Raw genomic sequence first — 18779 nt, 5'->3', positions numbered from 1 at the left:
GTACCACCACCTAGATGATTAACATCGAAAGAATTTGCATTTATTAATTGTTGCTTTCAAATTATCATTAAATGTTTTTTATTTAATTTTATTGTAATTCTTTGAATTCCAGTTACAGCATAGGTGTAATTTAATGAAATCTCATAATTAAGATTACTTTATAGGTAAGAATTAAATTTAAAATATAATTTAGTCTTTAAAATTAGTACTAATTTATACTTTTAAAAAATAGAAATTTTATGTTAAAACTAATTTTTAAAAATATTTATTTATCTATTTTTTAATAGATATTTAAAGAAATGTAATGAAAATGACGAGATTAATAAATGAACTCAATTCAATTTTTTTTAAATAAGTGAATTCAATTTACTTTTAAATTTAATTTATTTATTTATTTATTGAATTTAAATTTAATATTATAATTAAATTTAATTATAATAGAGTATTGAGCACAAATTTTTAGCCATCAGTGAAGAATCTCGGGGAAAAAATGAAGTAAAAAACTAAATTATCTTATAATTATCTTTTCATATCAATTAAAATAATAATATTACTTTAGCTTCTTCATTTGTTATTTACGAATTTTTTTTTGGTTGGAAAGTTAAAAAAGGATAAATGTGGTAATTTACTTTAGGAATTAAAAAAAACTAAAAGAGATCAGTGAATCACCGTAGATTGTGTCTAAAATCACTGTGGATTGCACTGTTTACGTTTAAAATTCGTTCTTATAATTTTGGCCAGTTTTCTTTCATTTGTTGGGTACATGGCAGCAACCCTGCCATATATTTTTATGTTTTTTTAACAGGTTATAGCTTTCCATCTCTTTCTTTTTTCTGGCACAAATATAAAATATTACGTAAAATAGATTTGACAAGATATTGACTGACTTTTCGGAACTTGATAAACAATTTCATTCTTTTAAAGAAGAAAATAATTGGTGGTTTTTGTCGCGCAGTTGATAAGAGAAGAGGGTAAAAATGCATAGAGAACATTATAATTATTATTATTATAATTATATTATAACAATAGTTAAAACTGCTCAGTGTTTTATCGTAAACTGCACAGTACAGTCAACAATAAAATGCTGAGCACTTTTTTTTTTGCTTTTTTTTAAGCTGTTTTTTTTAATGAATATTTTTTTGTTTAATTTTTTTTTGTTGATGTTAAATTTTTTTCTATTTAGTTATCAAACTTTCATGACACAGGTTCCGGGTTTGACGGGTTAAACCGGATTTTTTTTCTGGTTTTTCTTTTTAATTAATTTTTTCGAGTGCAGTCCGCAGTAAAACGCTGAGCTGTTTTTTTCTTTTTTGCTTTGTTTGTTTTTAAGCATATTTTGTTTTTCTTTTTTTTGCTTTTTTCTTTGTTTTTTTAAACTGTTTTTTTTCTTTGTTTTTTTTAATGAACATTTTTTTTGTTTAATTTTTTTTTGTTAATGTTAAATTTTTTTCTATTTAGTTATCAAACTTTCATGACACCGGTTCCGGGTTTGACGGGTTAACCCAGATTTTTTTTCTGGTTTTTCTTTTTAATTAATTTTTTCGTTTAATTTAGTTTGTTAATGTTAAATGTTTTCTATTTAATTATCAAACTTTCATGACACAGATTTCGGGTTTGACGGGTTAACCCAGCTAATTCTGGGTTAACCTGTAAATTTTTTTTTTCCTATTCAGTTATCAAACTTTCATGACACGAATCCCAGATTTGACTGGTTAACCCAGTTAATTCAGATTTTTTTTTGTTTTTCTTCCTTAGTTTTTTTCTTCATGTAGGCTTTTTCTTTCTTTGTTTTTTTAGTAAAACGCTGAGCAGTTTTCTCTTTCTTTTTTTTTTCTTTTTTGCCTTTTTCTTTGTTTTTTTTTAAGATTTTTTTTAATGAATATTTTTTTGTTTAATTTTTGTTTAATGTTAATTTTTTTTCTATTTAGTTATCAAACTTTCATGACACAGGTTCCGAGTTTGACGGGTTAACCCGGATTTGTTTTTGGTTTCTTTTTTAATTAATTTTTTCGAGTGCAGTCCACAGTGAAACGCTGAGCTGTTTTTTTTTTTTTTTTTTTTGCGTTTTGCTTTGTTTTTTTAAACAGTTTTTTTTTCTTTTTTCTTTGTTTTTTTAAGCTGTTTTTTTTTCTTTGTTTTTTTAATGAATATTTTTTTTTGTTTAATTTTTTTTGTTAATGTTAAATTTTTTTTTATTTAGTTATTAAACTTTCATGACACGGGTTCCGGATTTGACAGGTTAACCCAGATTTTTTTTCTGGTTTTTCTTTTTAATTAATTTTTTCGTTTAATTTAGTTTGTTAATGTTAAATTTTTTCTATTTAGTTATCAAACTTTCATGACACGGATTTCGGGTTTGACGGGTTAACCCAGCTAATTCTAGGTTAACCCGTAAATTTTTTTTCCTATTCAGTTATCAAATTTTCATGACATGAATCCCAGATTTGACGGGTTAACCCAGTTAATTCAGATTTTTTTTTCTTTTTCTTCATTAGTTTTTTTCTTCATGTAGGTTTTTTTTTCTTTGTTTTTTTTGCTTTTTGTTTTTTTTGCTTTTTAATTATTATTTTTTAAAAATTTATAATATTAAGTTTTTTTCTATTTAGTTATTAAACTTTCATGACACGGATCCCAGATTTGACGGATTAACCTAGTTTGACGGGTTAACATAGTTAATTCAGATTTTTTTTCTTTTTCTTCATTAGTTTTTTTCTTGCTGTAGGTTTTTTTCCCTTTTTTTTCTTTTTAATTAATCTTTTTTTTGTTCACTTTAGTTTATTAATGTTAATTTTTTCCTGTTTAGTTATCACACTCTCATGATACGAATCCCAGGTTTGACGGGTTAACCTGATTTGGTGGGCTAACCCAGTTGATTCAGATTTTTTTTTGTTTTTTTATTAGTTTTTTTCTTCCAATTTCTTCTTTAAATATTGTAATTAACTATAACTAAAAGACATCAATCTTTTTTCTTCCAATTTCATGACACGAATTCCAGGTTTGACGGGTTAAACCAGTTGATTCAAAAAAAATTTCTTTTTCTTAAGTAGTTTTTTTCTTTCAATTTCATCTTTTAATATCGATTTGATTAAGAATTAAACTTTATGATTTGTTTTGTTTACTGTTCATTAGATTATTGTGATCTCATAAGGGGATTTTATTGTACCCCTCCTTGCAAAGCACTATTCATCGAAATAATGCTTTGCTTTATTGTTTTTTTCTTTTCAATTAATCTTTTTTTTTTAATTTCATTCTGTAATATTAAAATTTTTTTCTTTTTAATTATCACACTTTTATAACAAGATCTTGCAACCAGACTCATATCCAAGGCTCCCGAGTTTGAAGTTGCAACCAAACTCGCTTACACTTGGATCATGCAAGTTTAATATTATTATTAATATTATAAATATAACTTGTGGGTCAGGACTAGCAAACAGACCCAATGCTCTTAGGTATAACTTTGTAGAAAGACCCAACACTCTTAAATTTTAATTTTTTTTGATATTTTTTATACAAAAAAAATTAACCCACAGCATAGCACGGGCCACGTTTCTAGTCATATATTATACTTGATTGGAAACATAAGATTTTTTTAAATTATCTATATTCCATACCACAACCCGAGTGTAGCTGCTGCAGTCCGGCAAGATACAGAGCACCTACGTGGTGAGGTTCGCAGGAATGACAAGACCGAGAGCGGAGGATAGAATCTAGATATGCCTGCTAGAATTTGGACACCTAGTAATTGGAGAACTTACTCGCAGTCGCTGGGCATGAGATTTGCACATGGATTCCACAGAATACGACGTCGGAGTAACGAAACATATAACCCCGAAAGCTCTGATCGGTCATGGAGATCACCTTCTTACAATTCGGAGTACTTTATTTGATGATTATTTTTTCTTATTAGCATGTTATTTTAAAAATAGTGGCAAAACAACTCAGTTTAAGAAGAAATTAGTAAATTAGTAAAAAAATAATAATTCCTAAAATAGCATAGTTTATTGGTTGAGAAACACCATCACTAAGAGCGTGTTTGGCAGTGTGGTTGCGGGTGCTTTTCAAATAACTTTTCGTGCCAAAATGCATGTCAATGATATTTTTTCATTTTTTAAAAATTATTTTTGACATCAGCACATCAAAACGATCCAAAACGTACAAACCATATTAAATTTTAATAAAAAAAAAATTAAAATTTTTTGGGAACGCAGGCGCAGCCGCGTTCCCAAACGTTCCCTAAATCTTGTCGTTATTTAAAATCATGGCATTTTAAAAGATGGTGAAATAGGGTGCATATAAAGGGAGATGAGAGATGAAAAAGAGAAAAAAAACAAACAAATAAAGAAAAGCACACTGAAATTTTAATTATAATAATATTAATATCAATATCATCATCATAAGAATCTTGATAAGACTAATTTAATATAAAAAAACAAAGAAAAAAAGTAAAAGAGCAAAATAAAAAACACCTATAACTAAAAGCATATCAACCTTTTACTGTGCATTGTCACGTACAATTCACGGTAAAAGGACTTTCCTGATTATTTTTATGTTTTAAAAATATTTTTGAAAAATTTTAAATTTATTTTATTTTTTTTATTTTAAATTAATATTTTTTTTAGTGTTTTTTAATCATTTTAATGTTCCGATGTCAAAAATAATTTTTTAAAAATAAAATAATATAATTTTTAATACTTTTTCAAATAAAAAATAAATACAACTATACTTCCATATATAAATTACAACGGTAATGGAAAAATACAGAAAACAGAGGAAAGTCTCATAAAATAATATAAAACCAATAATGTAGGTTTTCGTGTTAAAGTGATGTCTGACCTTGTAGATAAGGGCCCAATTGACTTTCCAATACAGATCTCCGCAAGAAGTGATGGCAGAACCAATGCATGGAGGAGGGCATCCGAGGGACAGTCATCATTCACCATCCGAGGTGCAGGCCTACGGAGAGGTCTTGTCAAGGGTGAGCTCCCCAGCAAGCTTGTCGCGGCTAGCTGCCAAGGGCACAAAAGAAGTGGCTTGGTCACCTGAGGCACCGCGTCCCCAACCAGAGTCATGATCAGTTTTATTTTCCAAGTCTTTTATGCATGATTTCTATGATAACCACAATATGTGAGTATTGGCTGATCATCAGCCCGCGGATCCTTTTCTTGCATTCAAAAGCTCAAGCAGGTTGATGTATTTTAAAGGGGGGTGAGGGTGACATAACATTATTGATTGACTGATCATTTGCAGAATTTAATTTCAATTTTTTCTCAATTTTTTTTAAAAATTATTCTTGTTTAGCTTCCACAGATTTGGACAAGCAATCCAATTTTATGTTTCTTAAAACAAACAACAAACAAGTTTTTTTTGGGGGGCATAAGAAAAACTAAGGAATGACAAGTAGTACCATACAGTTCGATACTGTTCTCGTATAGAAATTATATTTTTTTACGAACAAATCAAATAAAATAACACAGAGTTAATCTAATTTAATCAAGTAAAATAACTCGTAATTCAATCAAAACTTGATTGGATTTATTTTATTTCAAAACAATGTTATTTTTTATTTATATTTTGATCAACATATTCAAAAGCAGATATTAAACTGATCCATGTATAATTTTATTAGTAAGAACATTAATGCATACAATCTCATAGGTGGAAAACTTACATTACATGTATCTCGAGCATGAGAGCCATCAGCATCCCATTGCAATATATAGTTTTACTCGCATGATTTTCCAAGTTGATTAAATGTCAACTCACCCTTTTAATACTATAATTATTATTTTTATTATTGAATATACTATAATGATGCAGGTTAAATCTTGGATGGTTCTAATGTAACGCCAAATGCAAAAGGCAATAAAAAAGTTGTTCGAGAGTGTGGTTGTGATTGTTTTTTAAAGTGTTTTTTATTCATAAATATATTAAAATATATTATTTTATTTTTTTAATTTTTTTTTGATATTAATATATAAAAATGATCTAAAAACACTAAAAATATTTTCGAAGAAAGCTGAGAAGATGACCTTTCATCACGGAACGGAAAGAAATATGAGAGGACAAAGTAACGAGCCACAATCAGATTCCAATTTGAAAAGGAGGAGGAGAAGTTTGATGAAAACAAAAGAGTTACAGTCAAGATGAGACATTTCAAGATTTTTAGCAGGTCTCCTCCCTGGAATATCTCACGTATTTAGCGTCAAGATGAAGAATGCTTGTTTTTACAGTAAAATCGTGTTTTTTAAAAAAATTATTTTTTTTTATTAATATCAAAAATTAAAAAAAAATTATTTGTTAATACTTTTATAAATAAAAAACACTTTAAAAAATAATCAAAACTATATTATCTAACACATTATAAATATCTCATAAGACAAAAACATGGCGGTACCTTGGCAATTTCAAATGCTCATTTTAAAGAGAAATTAGTACATAAACTAATTTATGTAAATAAATCTTAGTTTTTAATTAATTTATTTTGTAAATTAAATTGCGCCAAGGTATTTCAAATAGCTTTAGAATGGTGATAGAATCCATTTATTTATAAAGGGGAGAAATTAAAGAAACTACCCGGTGTCATAATTTATTTAATATCGATATTTGAAGAAATAAAATTTTATAAAAACCATTATTAAAATATGAACATATAAAATAAAAGATATATGACCCAACCATCGAATAAGGAGGTGAAGGTCCACGAAAGTGCCAAGGGCACAATCACAAAAAATAAAGTGCAATTATTGATGGGGGGAACCCTACGTTTAGGTGCTTGTGGGTCCACCAAAACAAAGATATATGACCCAACCTAAGATCCCTCCAATTTCGGCGTATATTTTAGTTCCCTAAACAATAGGGACTTTCACTTAAAAAAGATTACAATGACGTGTCTAGAAAATAAAGAGAAATTAAATGAGTATTCGAGATTACAGTGGTTTTTAAAATATTTTTTATTTAAAAATATATTAAGATAAAAAATATTTATTTTTAAAAAATTATTTTTAATATAAACCCATCGAAATGATCCGAAAATACTAAAAAATATTAATTTAAAACAAAAAAAAAATATATATATTTTTGAAACGCAAAAACAAATATAACTAAATATTTTTCATCATCCAATAATAATTCATAAAAAAAAAGTTTTTTTTTTCTTGCAAAGAAGCACCAAACTTTGGAGAATTTTACTCTACTTCATGAGTGATTAATTGTATCCTGCTAATTATTTTATAAACTCAACTTTAAATAAAAAAAAACAAACATAAAAAAAATTATAGTACATCAAAATCAAAAGTTATAAGAATATTTTTATTTAGTATTTCTAAAAAAAATATATAATTCAGAAAATAATTAATATAATAATACATGAACACCACAAAATTTCTTACCCGTGAAGATTTTTTTTTTTATTAAAAAGTGCTCTATATGTAGCCGGCTATTAAGATTCGTAGAAGTGGGTAAATGGAGAGATGGTGATTTATTAGAATAATTGTATTGTATTAGATTCCTTGCTTTGATTTTATTTGATTTTATTTTTTTACTGTAAACATTAGATCAATTGGTTAGGGTGGCAACAAAAGGCAATTAATTAACAAAAAGTTAGAAGATTAGAGCCTGTAATTTGACAAGGACACCAGATTCCAGATTGCCATTTTTATACTTCATATAACTAACAAAACCTCTAATCTAATCTAAGATTATATTATGGAATCATTAAACAAAACATTCCATGGAAAATGACAAAGTTGGAACAGCATGGCATGCATCTTCTATCTCACAGCCTCAAACCCTCTCTCCTCCCTCGCATGATTCTTCGACTCACCTGCACGCATTCACATGATTAACAGTACCCCCAATCATGAAAAATATAAATGTAATAAATCAAACAATGTTGTACAGTTATGCCTTGCGGTTAAAATGCTGTGCCTGTTCTTTTAGGAAATTTCTTCTGATTATTTGTGAAAGGTAACAGAACAAGGGAAAAGGTGAAACGCAGTACTCTGTGATCAGTTTCTGGGACTGAAACACAAGCCAGTGAAAGCAACAGGCATGGCAGATAATAAAATTCAAGGCAGCTTCATCTTCCTAACCATGTCCACAGCAAAACTGCTATTTCCTTAGCCATTCCATAACTTACGAAGGAAATATGCATACTAATACCAAGAACGATTAAATCAAATCCTTGCAGTAGGAGATTAATTAATAAAGATTCAAGACTTGATGGAAAAAAGAAGTAAAGATTAAACAAATGCGATACCTTGAGGCTTACAGTTAGGTGGATCTTCAAAGAGTGATAAGGACAGTTGCTTATGAGCAACCCCAATGTCAAACAAAATAAGTCCTGATCTTGGGTCATCAACTGTGATGTCTTTCACTGGTAGCCAAAGAAAGAGTTCTTCTTGAGACAAGCCAACAACTCCAGAAAGACTAAGATAAGTGAGATTAGCCCTCACTACACTTTCAAACAAGACCCTGTTCTCATATCTGGTCAAGCATGGACCATCAAGAAACACCTCCAAGTAGCCATCTTCAGACACAGTGTAGGACTTCACTTCCTTTGGGAGTAGACCAGCTGGTAACCCTTTTGAGATAAGCAGGTCGTGGATTGAGGAGGAGAAAGAGAGTTGTGGAGAGAAGATGAACACCAAGCTCAGTGTGCAAAGAGAGACTATTATGGTCTTGGTGTTAATGATGGCCATGGTAGTTTGTTTAGAGAGAGTGAAGAGAGGGAGGGAGAGGATCGAGGGGGATGGTTTTGGGCTAGAGAGTCAGTAGACTGTTTTAAAAAAAGGGAGGGTTAGAGAGGTGGAATGACTGAATTGGCCTTGGTTGTTGGTGAAATGGGACCAAAGTGTGTTTGATTTGGATCTTGTATTGTTCTGTAATGTATCACCTCATGAGCCTTAATCATAGATGTTGGGTTTGATGTTATAGTTTATGAATGCCATTTGGTGCCTTGCTTGATGTTTTCATTGCATTGGTTTATTACTTCAAATTAATATTTTTAATATTTTAATATTATTTTGATGTGTTGATATTAAAATAATTTTTAAAAAATAAAAAATATATTATTTTGATATATTTCTAAGCAAAATACACTTTAAAAAATAACCGCTATAACACTTTTAAACAATATTGTCTCGTTAGGTAACGCACCTATAAATAATTTGCATAATTGCGAGAGCAACTTGTTGGTAAGTATTTATTATATTAGTAATCAATTCGTCAAAATCAATTTCTTGAGATATATCTATTTAGTCCCTTGAAGAATTTGTATTTCTTATTTCGGCTTTTTATTAGAATTTTTCTAACATAAATTGCTATGTTTTCTATAAAAAAACAACTTTTTTTTTTATGATAAAGAGCATATTTTAGATGGAATTCATGATCAAATACGATGGAAAAGATTTAATTAAGAATTTTGAAACTTGGAGGATGAAATTGATTCAAAGATTTGTTTGAGGTAAAATTAAGACATATATATATATATATAGCAATTTTAAGATGCACCCTTGTTTTCTTCCATCACGCGAAGGAATAATCATGATAGGTAGTATTGTAAACAAAGTTTTAACATGTACTTCAATTCCTTGTCTTCAAATACTCTACATTTAATTCATGATTTAACAAGTCATTAAAAAATAAGAAACAATTAACTAGAATTCTATCTATTAATGGCTCGATTTCTAGAGTTTATATATATATATATATAAGTCTCGATCTAGGAATAAATATTGGTCTATGTTGCAACCTATTTTTCATAATAAGCTTTGAATGAAATCACTGACCTTGCAGAATGACCATAAAATCAATGGCCTCCGAGAACTGGTGTTTCATTGTGACTTGGATTACAGTCAAGTGAGGTAACTACCTCCCATATGTCGTGCACCATAAAAAAACATGGGGTCCAAGTATAGTTTTTGCATTGAAAAAATCAAAACAATAAACTTATCTTCTATATCTATCACACCGGACTAACCCGACAGGTTAATTTAAACATGATAGGTTAATTTGAACCTAGTTGATATATAATTTAAATTAATTTAAGTTGAAAACAGAAAGGAAATGAATTGATCCAACTTGACTCGTAGAAAACCTGAGTTTACCTGTAAATTGAATAAAACCCGATCAAAATTCACTAAATTTTTTTTATTAAAATACTTTCATTTTAAAAAATAATAATTAAATCAATTTAACCAACCTTCTATGTGAAACTCGGATCTTATTGGAGATCTACCGTTTTAAAAAGGTTGTTTTTTTATATATATATATAAAATAGTAAATACCATGCATGCCTGGCTGCCATGGTAGTATAATTATGAGATTAAAAAGTTGTTGCCTGTCCAAAAAATAAAAAGTGGTTCAATGATGAAAATGCCAGAAGCAAATTTGCTTTCCCCTCATCGCAAGCAAACTTTCAATAATTTAGCTAAAATCTTGGGTCCCCTGAAAAACAATTCGGGCAAACAGAGCAGACTTGTCGAAGTACATTTTTTTCTTTGTTTTCATTTCTCTTTGCTGAAGAATCATTACATCACAATTATACTAATCACCGAGGAGAATTTTGTTTTCTTCCGTATCACAATTATACCAAATCTAGGAATTTTGGAGTTCGAGTCTTCCATCTGTGACTTCTAAATATATAAAAGAATTTTATTTCTTTTTAGTAATTATGAATATTCGGTCAATTTACATGTATTTTGATTAATTTTTTAAAACTCTAAAATTAATAACTAAATAAATTTCTAGAATGAAAATTAACCACAGTTAACTAGTAAAAGACCATTTTGGTCGATTACAATGACAATGTGGTATGGTACAGGAAGAATGAAACGGATACACTTGCAGTAAAAAAGACTGGACCTTGAAGGACCCCTTCATGCCCGTTCTTCAGCTCAATGAAGGGTAAAAAAGGTTAAATTTTCACTTCAGTCCTCAGGTATGATTCTTTACACTTTTTTTCTTGTACGTTTTGCCTACTACTAGATGTTTTTTTTTGCCGGAGGCCAAATCTTTTCTAACATTAAAAAAATATCAAGGCAATGATAACTGAATTTACCTGTATTAACTTGATAAACACATAAGACATGAGATCGAGATATTCCGTAAAATAAAAAACAAAAAGTATCACAAAATTCAAGGCCCAATAACATGAGATCGGGTCTCAAATGATAAAATTAAAAAAAAATCAATTTAAAAAATAATATCTAAAACAAAACCTAATTCAACCAGGGTTCACTATACTAATCCGTCCGCCACCCATGATATAAGATCAAGATTAGAAAATTAAAATTTCTAAAAATGACATAGAAAAAATGATTGGATTTAAATAAATAAAAAAATATTGAAAAAAAACTTGAGTCACTCCGAATTGACTAACCCGCAACCTGGGATAACCTTACTAACCCGCAACCGGAGATAACCTGACTAACATGCAAACTAGGATAACCTTATAGAAAGGAAGAACATAAAAAATCAAAAAGCTCAAGACCCAATAATTTAATGTCAAATGATGAAATTAAAAAAAAATCAAAATTGTTTTTGAAACAATCCTAGTTAACTTGGCTAATATGTGACCTAGGATAACCTCACAAAATAAGAAAATGATAAAAAAAAATAGCAATTAAAAGGATGATGATTAAACTTAGATAAAAAAGAAAATAAAATATTAAGGGATAAAATTAAAAAAAAAATAAAAAAATAATTAAAGAAATAACAATCAAAAGAATAAGTACTATACTTGATACAAAAGTTAAATAAAACCAAATGAAAATGGATGAAATTAAAAAAAAAATCTAAAAAAATTAAAGACCACTTAAAAAATAGAGAACCACAATTAAAAGAAAAAATAAATAAAAAAACAACTCTGAATTTTAATGGGTTTAACTTGAATTTCAAGAGGAGAAGACAAAAAAGATGGGGAGGAGAAAAAAATCTAATCACCTTAAAACTGCCTAGAATTACACTATACATGCTGCCTCATCAGCTGCGCCACCACTTGATCCTAAAAAAGACATGACTGTTGATCTTTTTTGGCTCTAGAAGACACGAAACAAACCGCCCAAAAAGATAGGGCGGCAACTACATTAGATGATATTACAAATGAATTACTATTCATAAAATATTTTAAGAAATTCCATGAGTTAAAACTATTTTTCAGTAAATAAACTAAATTTGGAGATTGATTATAAAATATTTTTTATTAACCAGTTTTCACGTAAAATATTTTACTAAAAATAAAGATGTAAATTTTTTTTATAAAAAATATTAATCACAAAAAAATCTAAAAAATATATACTTTTAATTTACACGAAGAAGCAGAACCTAAGTTATAGTTTATATAATTTTTATGACAGAAGATATGAAAGTTAGTATTATTTTCCATTTTGCCACTTAAGACCGAGGAGTGAGGACTGGAGGGCGATCCTTTGCAGTTTCTTCTGTCCATTGTGACACTGGTTCTGGGACATAGTTTTCTAGAGATAATGACTAGGTTACGCATGGGGTACCTTAGTAGGTGACCCAGCTATATGATTTGACACACGTGGATCAAAGACTGAACCGGTGACTTGGTGTACGTGTCGCTTTACGGGGTGTTGTTCGCTGGATATTTTAGAGGACCAGACCTTTTAAAGCAGGTAGCCTGCTAGAGTTGGCCCACGTGTGTGGTCCACAATCGTGATTTCTGTGCGACCTCTTTTATGATTAATTTTTTTGGCTGTACCTCTTCTGTAATGATGACGTGCCTATAAAAAACAGAAAAAAATAAAACCCATCTACTAATATGATTTTGTTTCTATCAAAGTCCCCACATCACATTAAATTAAAAGAAAGCTAATTGGGGTGGCATTCTTATTGAGAAATATTGTGTAGACTGAAAATTATGCATGATAATTTATTTAGATATATTTTTTATTAGATTATTTTAGCGTCTGAAAAGTCAAAGATATTGATTTAATGCTTGATTATATATATAAAAAATTCAGTTTATTGCTTGAAAAAAATAAAAATGAAGGGATGAACATTTATAATGAGATAAAAATTGAGCCCTTTTTTTTTACATTGTCCACGGGACCTTTTTTATGATTAATTTTTTTGGCTGTACCTCTTCTGTAATGATGACGTGCCTATCAAAAACAGAAAAAAATAAAACCCATCTACTAATATGATTTTGTTTCTATCAAAGTCCCCCCATCTTAAATTTGTTTGCCTCACATTAAATTAAAAGAAAGCTAATAGATAATTGCGAGGAAAAAAACTGAAAAATCAAGAAAATTTTAAAAAAAATAATTAAAAAAATCGAACCATAAAAAAAACCGATTAAAATTTTAAAAAAACCGGCCGGTTCGGTTCCGTTTTATAAGCCTAAAACCAAAAAAACCGAACCGAACCGAAACTGAAAAAAACCGAGCTAAACCAGCAAAAAACCGAGCCAAAACAGAGTCAAACCAAAAAAACCGAGCCAAACCGGAAAAACAGAGCCAAACCGGTTTGAACCGGTTTTTGTCCTAAAAACTGAACCGAACCGAACCGAAACCGGTCGGTTTGAACCGGTTTCGGTTTGGTTTTTTTTTAATTTTTTTTTATTTAGTTATTTTTTTTATAAAACTGAACCAAACAAAACATATCAGGTGTGACATTATTATTGAGAAATATCATGTAGCCTGAAGATTATGCATGATAATTTATTTAGATATATTTTTTTATTAGATTATTTTAGTGTCTGAAAAGTCAAAAATATTAGCTGTACATATTCCAGTAATCTAAAAGGCGGATCTTAGTGGCTGATAAACCATTTATACGTACTATCTTGTTCTTTCTGTACAATATGCTGTCAAAGGACCTAAATTATATTTCCAAAACTATTAACTGAAAAATTCCCAAAAAAAGAAAAACAAGATTGGCCCTTATAATATATAGTAGATATCAGTAGAAATAAATTCTGGGCATGTGAGTTTCTCATTCAGTAGATTTTGCAATATTCTCAGTCTGAATGAATGTTGTGCTCCGTTGAAGAAATGGTGAGCATACCGGAAGCCATATTCTGTAAGGGGATGCATGGAAGATATTTTCTTTTTTGTAAGATGGCTCCCGACAGAAGAGATTCCACAACACAATAATAAAATACCGTTTGGCATTACGTTTGTAATTGTTTTTCATCAAATTTTGAATTTTTTTTTATTAAAATTAAGTGCGGTTTGTATTTTTTGGATCGTTTTGATGTACTGATGTCAAAAATGATTTTTAAAAAATAAAAAAACATCATTGACATGTATTTCGGCACGAAAAGTTATTTAAAAAGCAACCGCTACCACACTGCCAAACACACTTTAAGTCTGTTTCACGCAGCGGTGTCACCACCGTTTCGTTAAATTTTAATATTTTTTTTATGTGTTTTTAAATTATTCTAAAATATAATTATAAAATATAATTTTAATATATATTCAAATAAAAAACATCATATATCTCAAACAACAACCCAGGAGTCCACTAGCGGTTGGACCCTAAGCATTTGCCTTTGATCTTTGGAATAAACCAGAGCAAATGAGAGGATGGAAAAGAAAATCCACTTGTTTTTGCGGGTGGGATGTCATCATTTGTTTTTGTTTCCACTAGAGCAGGCAAGCACCATGAAGGTCATTCTTAGGATAGACACCATTGTCAAACTATTGGAAGTCTTAAATATGATCATTAGCATTGCACGTCATGATCCACATAGTTTGGAAAAAAAAGATATTCAAGGAAGAAGATACATAGGCATAACACTCTTCGAATGTTTGGGACCAACGGTTGCAAGAACCTAGGCATATTCCAGAGGTTTGATATTCACTACGATAATCTTTCTATGTCAATGATCATGTCGAAGATTGTGTTGGATTTTCAGTAACGTTGTTAATGATCAAGTTTGCTTTCAGAAAATTGATTTATATCGTTTAACTTTACAGGATTAAAGGTCATAAGGCTTGGAATCACAACAAGAACCAAGAGCAGCTTTTGAGTATGTTCTTTCCTTTCTTTATTATTTTTGTTATTAGTCTTTTTTTCTCTCCTGTTTGAGACTTCGAGCAGGAGTAGTAGTTTGGTGACGATAAGCATGATATTGAGATTCAAAAAGTACCTTACCTGAGATCATTTCTAGTCCTTGGTATTTAATCTTTAATCAGAGTCGGGGAAATTAACTCTTTTTTTTTTGTCTCGTTGTTCTTGAAGTAAGATTAGGCATAAAACATGAACAAATTAGGTCTGATTCACTCTGCGAAAACTGAAAGAAAATTGGCGTCAGCAGTATGAGCAACGTATCATATGTTACAACTGTATTGGTCCAGCACCAAACATTTATATAACGTTAGTGTCATGAAAAAATCCAGCATGCCACAAGCTAACAATGGCATTGCAGGTTGAAAACATGGCAGAGGCTATGATTGAGGCTCTTGCAGAGCAGTTGGTTCAAGTTCTCAAGAAGCCAGGAGAATATGTGCTTGAATTTCAAAGTGAGTTCAATGATATGAAGACGCAGCTTGATCTGATGAAATCCTTTCTTGCTGATGCTTACAAGCTCAAAAGAAAGGAGGAAACTGTCAAGACAACCTTAAGCATGCTGCGAGAACTGGTTTATGATGCGGAGGAAATATTGACAGATTGCCTGCTCAGAGCTGAATATCGGAAAGAGGGTTTTCAGTGCTGCAGCAACTTCACCCCACGTGAACTGATCTTCCAGTATCGGACAGGAAAGAAGTTGAAAGATATCAATGAAAGAATTAAGAAGATGCAGAAGATCTTGAAAGCCTATTTCAAGACAATTGGACAGCAAAGCATTCATGATGACCGCGGCAGCATAGGAAAGAGGTGGACATCACCAGTTTATGATGAATCTGCCATAGTTGGTTTGATAGAAGATACAGAAAAGATAATAGGCTGGATTCTTCCTGAAAACAGGATGTTGCACCAAGTTGGGATTGTTGGAATGGGGGTTTAGGAAAAACCACCGTATCACAGAAGATTTTTTACAGTAAACAAGTAGTTGATCGCTTTGAGAAGAGGATTTGGGTATCTATATCTCAAACTATCAATGAAGAAGAGATCATGAAAACTTTGTTGAAACAATTGGGAGAGGATGTAAATGGGCTGGATATGGCTCAAATGCTGCCAAAGATTAAGCAACTGCTTGAGAATAAAAACTACCTGATTGTAATGGATGATGTTTGAAGTGCCGAAGGCTGGTGGGACAGAATGTGTGCTGGGCTACCCAAGAGGGAGGGATGGAGTAGTTGCATAATAATCAGAACACGAATAGAAAGTGTAGCGATAGAAATGGGCGTTGAGAAAGCACGGATTCATCAGCGGAGAATTCTCAACGAAGAAGAAAGCTACGCGTTGTTCTGCAAAATTGCATTTTCATCAAAAGAGGAAGCAAAACAGCATCCTGAGTTGGAAGAAGTTGGGAAAGTTATTGTGAAGAAATGCCATGGACTTCCTCTGGCTGTTAAGACCATCGGAGGCTTACTGAAATCGAAAGCTCAATCTACTGAAGTTTGGAGAAGGATTTGTCACAATTTCCATGATGCATTAACCGCAAAAGAAAGCGAAAATTCGGTCATGGCTTCTTTGCAGTTGAGCTATGATGAGCTTCCCATTCGTATGAAGCAATGTCTGTTGTGCTTTTCCCTATATCCGGAGGACTCTGAGATAGGCGCTGAGCAACTAGTTCATTGGTGGGTTGGAGAGGGTTTCATCGAGGGCAGAAACACATCAACCACGATGGAACTGGCCTTTGACTATCTATCAGAACTAATTAGCAGATGCCTAGTTGAAGTTGTGCAGCATAGAGGTTATGATGGAAGAGTCTACAGTTGCCGGATGCATGATTTGGTGAGGGATTTAACCATCAAAATTGCTAGAGAGGAGGGTTTTTGCAGCTTAGATGATCAAGGCAGGCAAAGAACCACAGCAAGATCTCGGCGTCTGAGTTTTACAAATGAAGCAGATGTAAGATCAATGAACAAAAAGTCAAGGATCCGTGCATTGCTGATGATGACAAGTTCCCCAGTCCAATTTAATAGGAACATCGTAATGTTTACGATAAAATCCCTAAGGGTGCTTGATTTCTCAAAAAATAAACTAGAGAACATTGCATTGAAGACCTATTGAATTGGATCAGTTCCATCGAACGCCTAGCAAGTCTGAACCTAAGAGGGGTTCTGCACTAAAAGAGCTGCCATTTTCAATCGGAAAGCTCCGCAACCTCCAGCTTCTTGTTCTGTCAGGATGCAACAACCTACAAAAATTGCCCTTATCCATCACAGCCCTGCAGAAGCTCATTCTGTTGGATATAGGGCATTGTCCTATTCAATACCTTCCACAGGGAATAGGAAGGCTCTCGAATCTTCAAGAGCTATCTGGATTCAAGCTAGTGGGTGCCGATAACAAGGATGGTTGTCGACTAGCCGAGCTCCAAAATCTGTTACAACTTAGGGTACTAAGAGTAAATATAAGTGAAGAGAGTGAAATTGCAGAGGAGGAACTAACAGTCCTAACACATCTTAAGCAACTTAAGGTTTTATCTATCAATTCCGAAGGATGTGATAAAGAAGAGATCTTTCAGAATCTGGAGAGACTTTCCCCTCCTCCACATCTGGAAGAGTTGTACCTCAGGCATTACCGAGGAGTACTTACCCCACAATGGATAAACCCCACATCACTCTGTCATTTGCAATATCTTTGCATGGAAAATGGAGACATCAAGTCCACAAGTCCTGTCTTTGAGGGCACTAATGGCACCACTTGGAAGGTTGTGGGTTTATGTTTGAAGTTCCTTCCAAGGTTGCACATGGAGTGGGAAATGGTGCAGCGAGTGATGCCACGGATAAGGTATGTGGAGGTTAGCCACTGTTACATGTTGAAATCATTCCCTTGTAACATAGACAAACTAGGGGTGTGGAGAAAATGAGGAAGAAAAACTTGGTGATTGTAAGATTGAAGCTAGAAGGAGCAGAGCTTCAGCATCAAATAATCAGCAGAAGCCAAGACTCCAAGATAATGTTTTTCTTGACATTCTTGTATCTAAGATAAGATGTCCACTGCATATATCACAGTCCTAAACTGTCTGTCAAATATTTCTAGTTTCTCTCTTTGGCAAGTATATTTTAGTTGCAATTCCATGCATACAATATAAAGTTTCCACCCCTTAAGGAAGCTTTGCTATTGGATAATTCAAAGAAAAAACAATCGGGCATCAAAATCATTCAGCATAGTTCACCAACGAAAAATCATAAGGTTGACAAAATCATCACTTGCCAATCTCACCTGCCTTGCACTTGGAGAGAAATAGTGAAACTAATGAACCTGTAGAGGAATGTCATAAAATAGATCTACTACATATTAGGCCGGAGAGCTTCATAGGCCTTCTTGCCGTCAAGGACTGCGGCAGGCCATAACTACCAGTCTAGTTTCATGTCAATAAAACCCATCTAGAGAAGAGGGCCTTCCCTTTACATTAAAACAAAGATAGCCCACCAAAGAAAATTGCAGTCAATAATAGAGGATGTATACAAATTCTAATTATCCATCCTTGAACAATTACATGCCTCAAGTGAAAGTCATACCAACAAGATTTTATTCCGATGTATAAGGTTGAACCAAGTGTATTAGTTCTTAACAACATGTCAGATTCATACTGTTTTAAGCTTAATATATTTCTAAATTAAAGTATATAAGAGTTATGTCTGATAAGATAATATTGTCATCAGAATAAAAATTTTCTTGAAAAAAACTAAAATGTT

General features: G+C 31.4%; 2 protein-coding genes across 5 annotated transcripts; one reads left to right on the top strand and one right to left on the bottom strand.

The window, feature by feature from the left end:
- Positions 1–7588: 7588 nt before the first annotated feature.
- LOC7454393 (uncharacterized) lies at positions 7589–8789 on the bottom strand. 4 transcript variants are annotated; one of them, XM_024580959.2, is made up of 2 exons: positions 8270–8788; positions 7589–7822 (listed from the first exon to the last, which is right to left on the bottom strand). In XM_024580959.2, exons 1-2 carry the CDS (start codon positions 8697–8699, stop codon positions 7770–7772), a joined length of 483 nt encoding a protein of 160 aa, XP_024436727.2. In that variant the 5' UTR covers positions 8700–8788; the 3' UTR covers positions 7589–7769. The 4 variants fall into 4 exon arrangements, with proteins under 4 accessions (XP_024436727.2, XP_002316955.4, XP_052301113.1 ...); XM_002316919.4 differs by having other exon boundaries at positions 8258–8775; XM_052445153.1 differs by lacking the exon at positions 7589–7822 and adding an exon at positions 7900–8132 and having other exon boundaries at positions 8270–8789.
- Positions 8790–15216: 6427 nt separating this feature from the next.
- Positions 15217–18127, top strand: LOC7470907 (disease resistance RPP13-like protein 4). Its single transcript, XM_052445208.1, is given in 5 exon segments — positions 15217–15962; positions 15965–16232; positions 16361–16385; positions 16387–16716; positions 17363–18127. Coding segments are annotated over 5 exon segments (1785 nt in total). The 5' UTR covers positions 15217–15385; the 3' UTR covers positions 17948–18127.
- The last annotated feature ends 652 nt before the right edge of the window (positions 18128–18779 follow it).

Source organism: Populus trichocarpa, chromosome 11 (assembly GCF_000002775.5).
Source record: "Populus trichocarpa isolate Nisqually-1 chromosome 11, P.trichocarpa_v4.1, whole genome shotgun sequence".
NCBI classification, from domain to species: domain Eukaryota; kingdom Viridiplantae; phylum Streptophyta; class Magnoliopsida; order Malpighiales; family Salicaceae; genus Populus; species Populus trichocarpa.
Note: the sequence above shows the minus strand (reverse complement) of the source record. Positions and strands in the feature narration are given on the sequence as shown.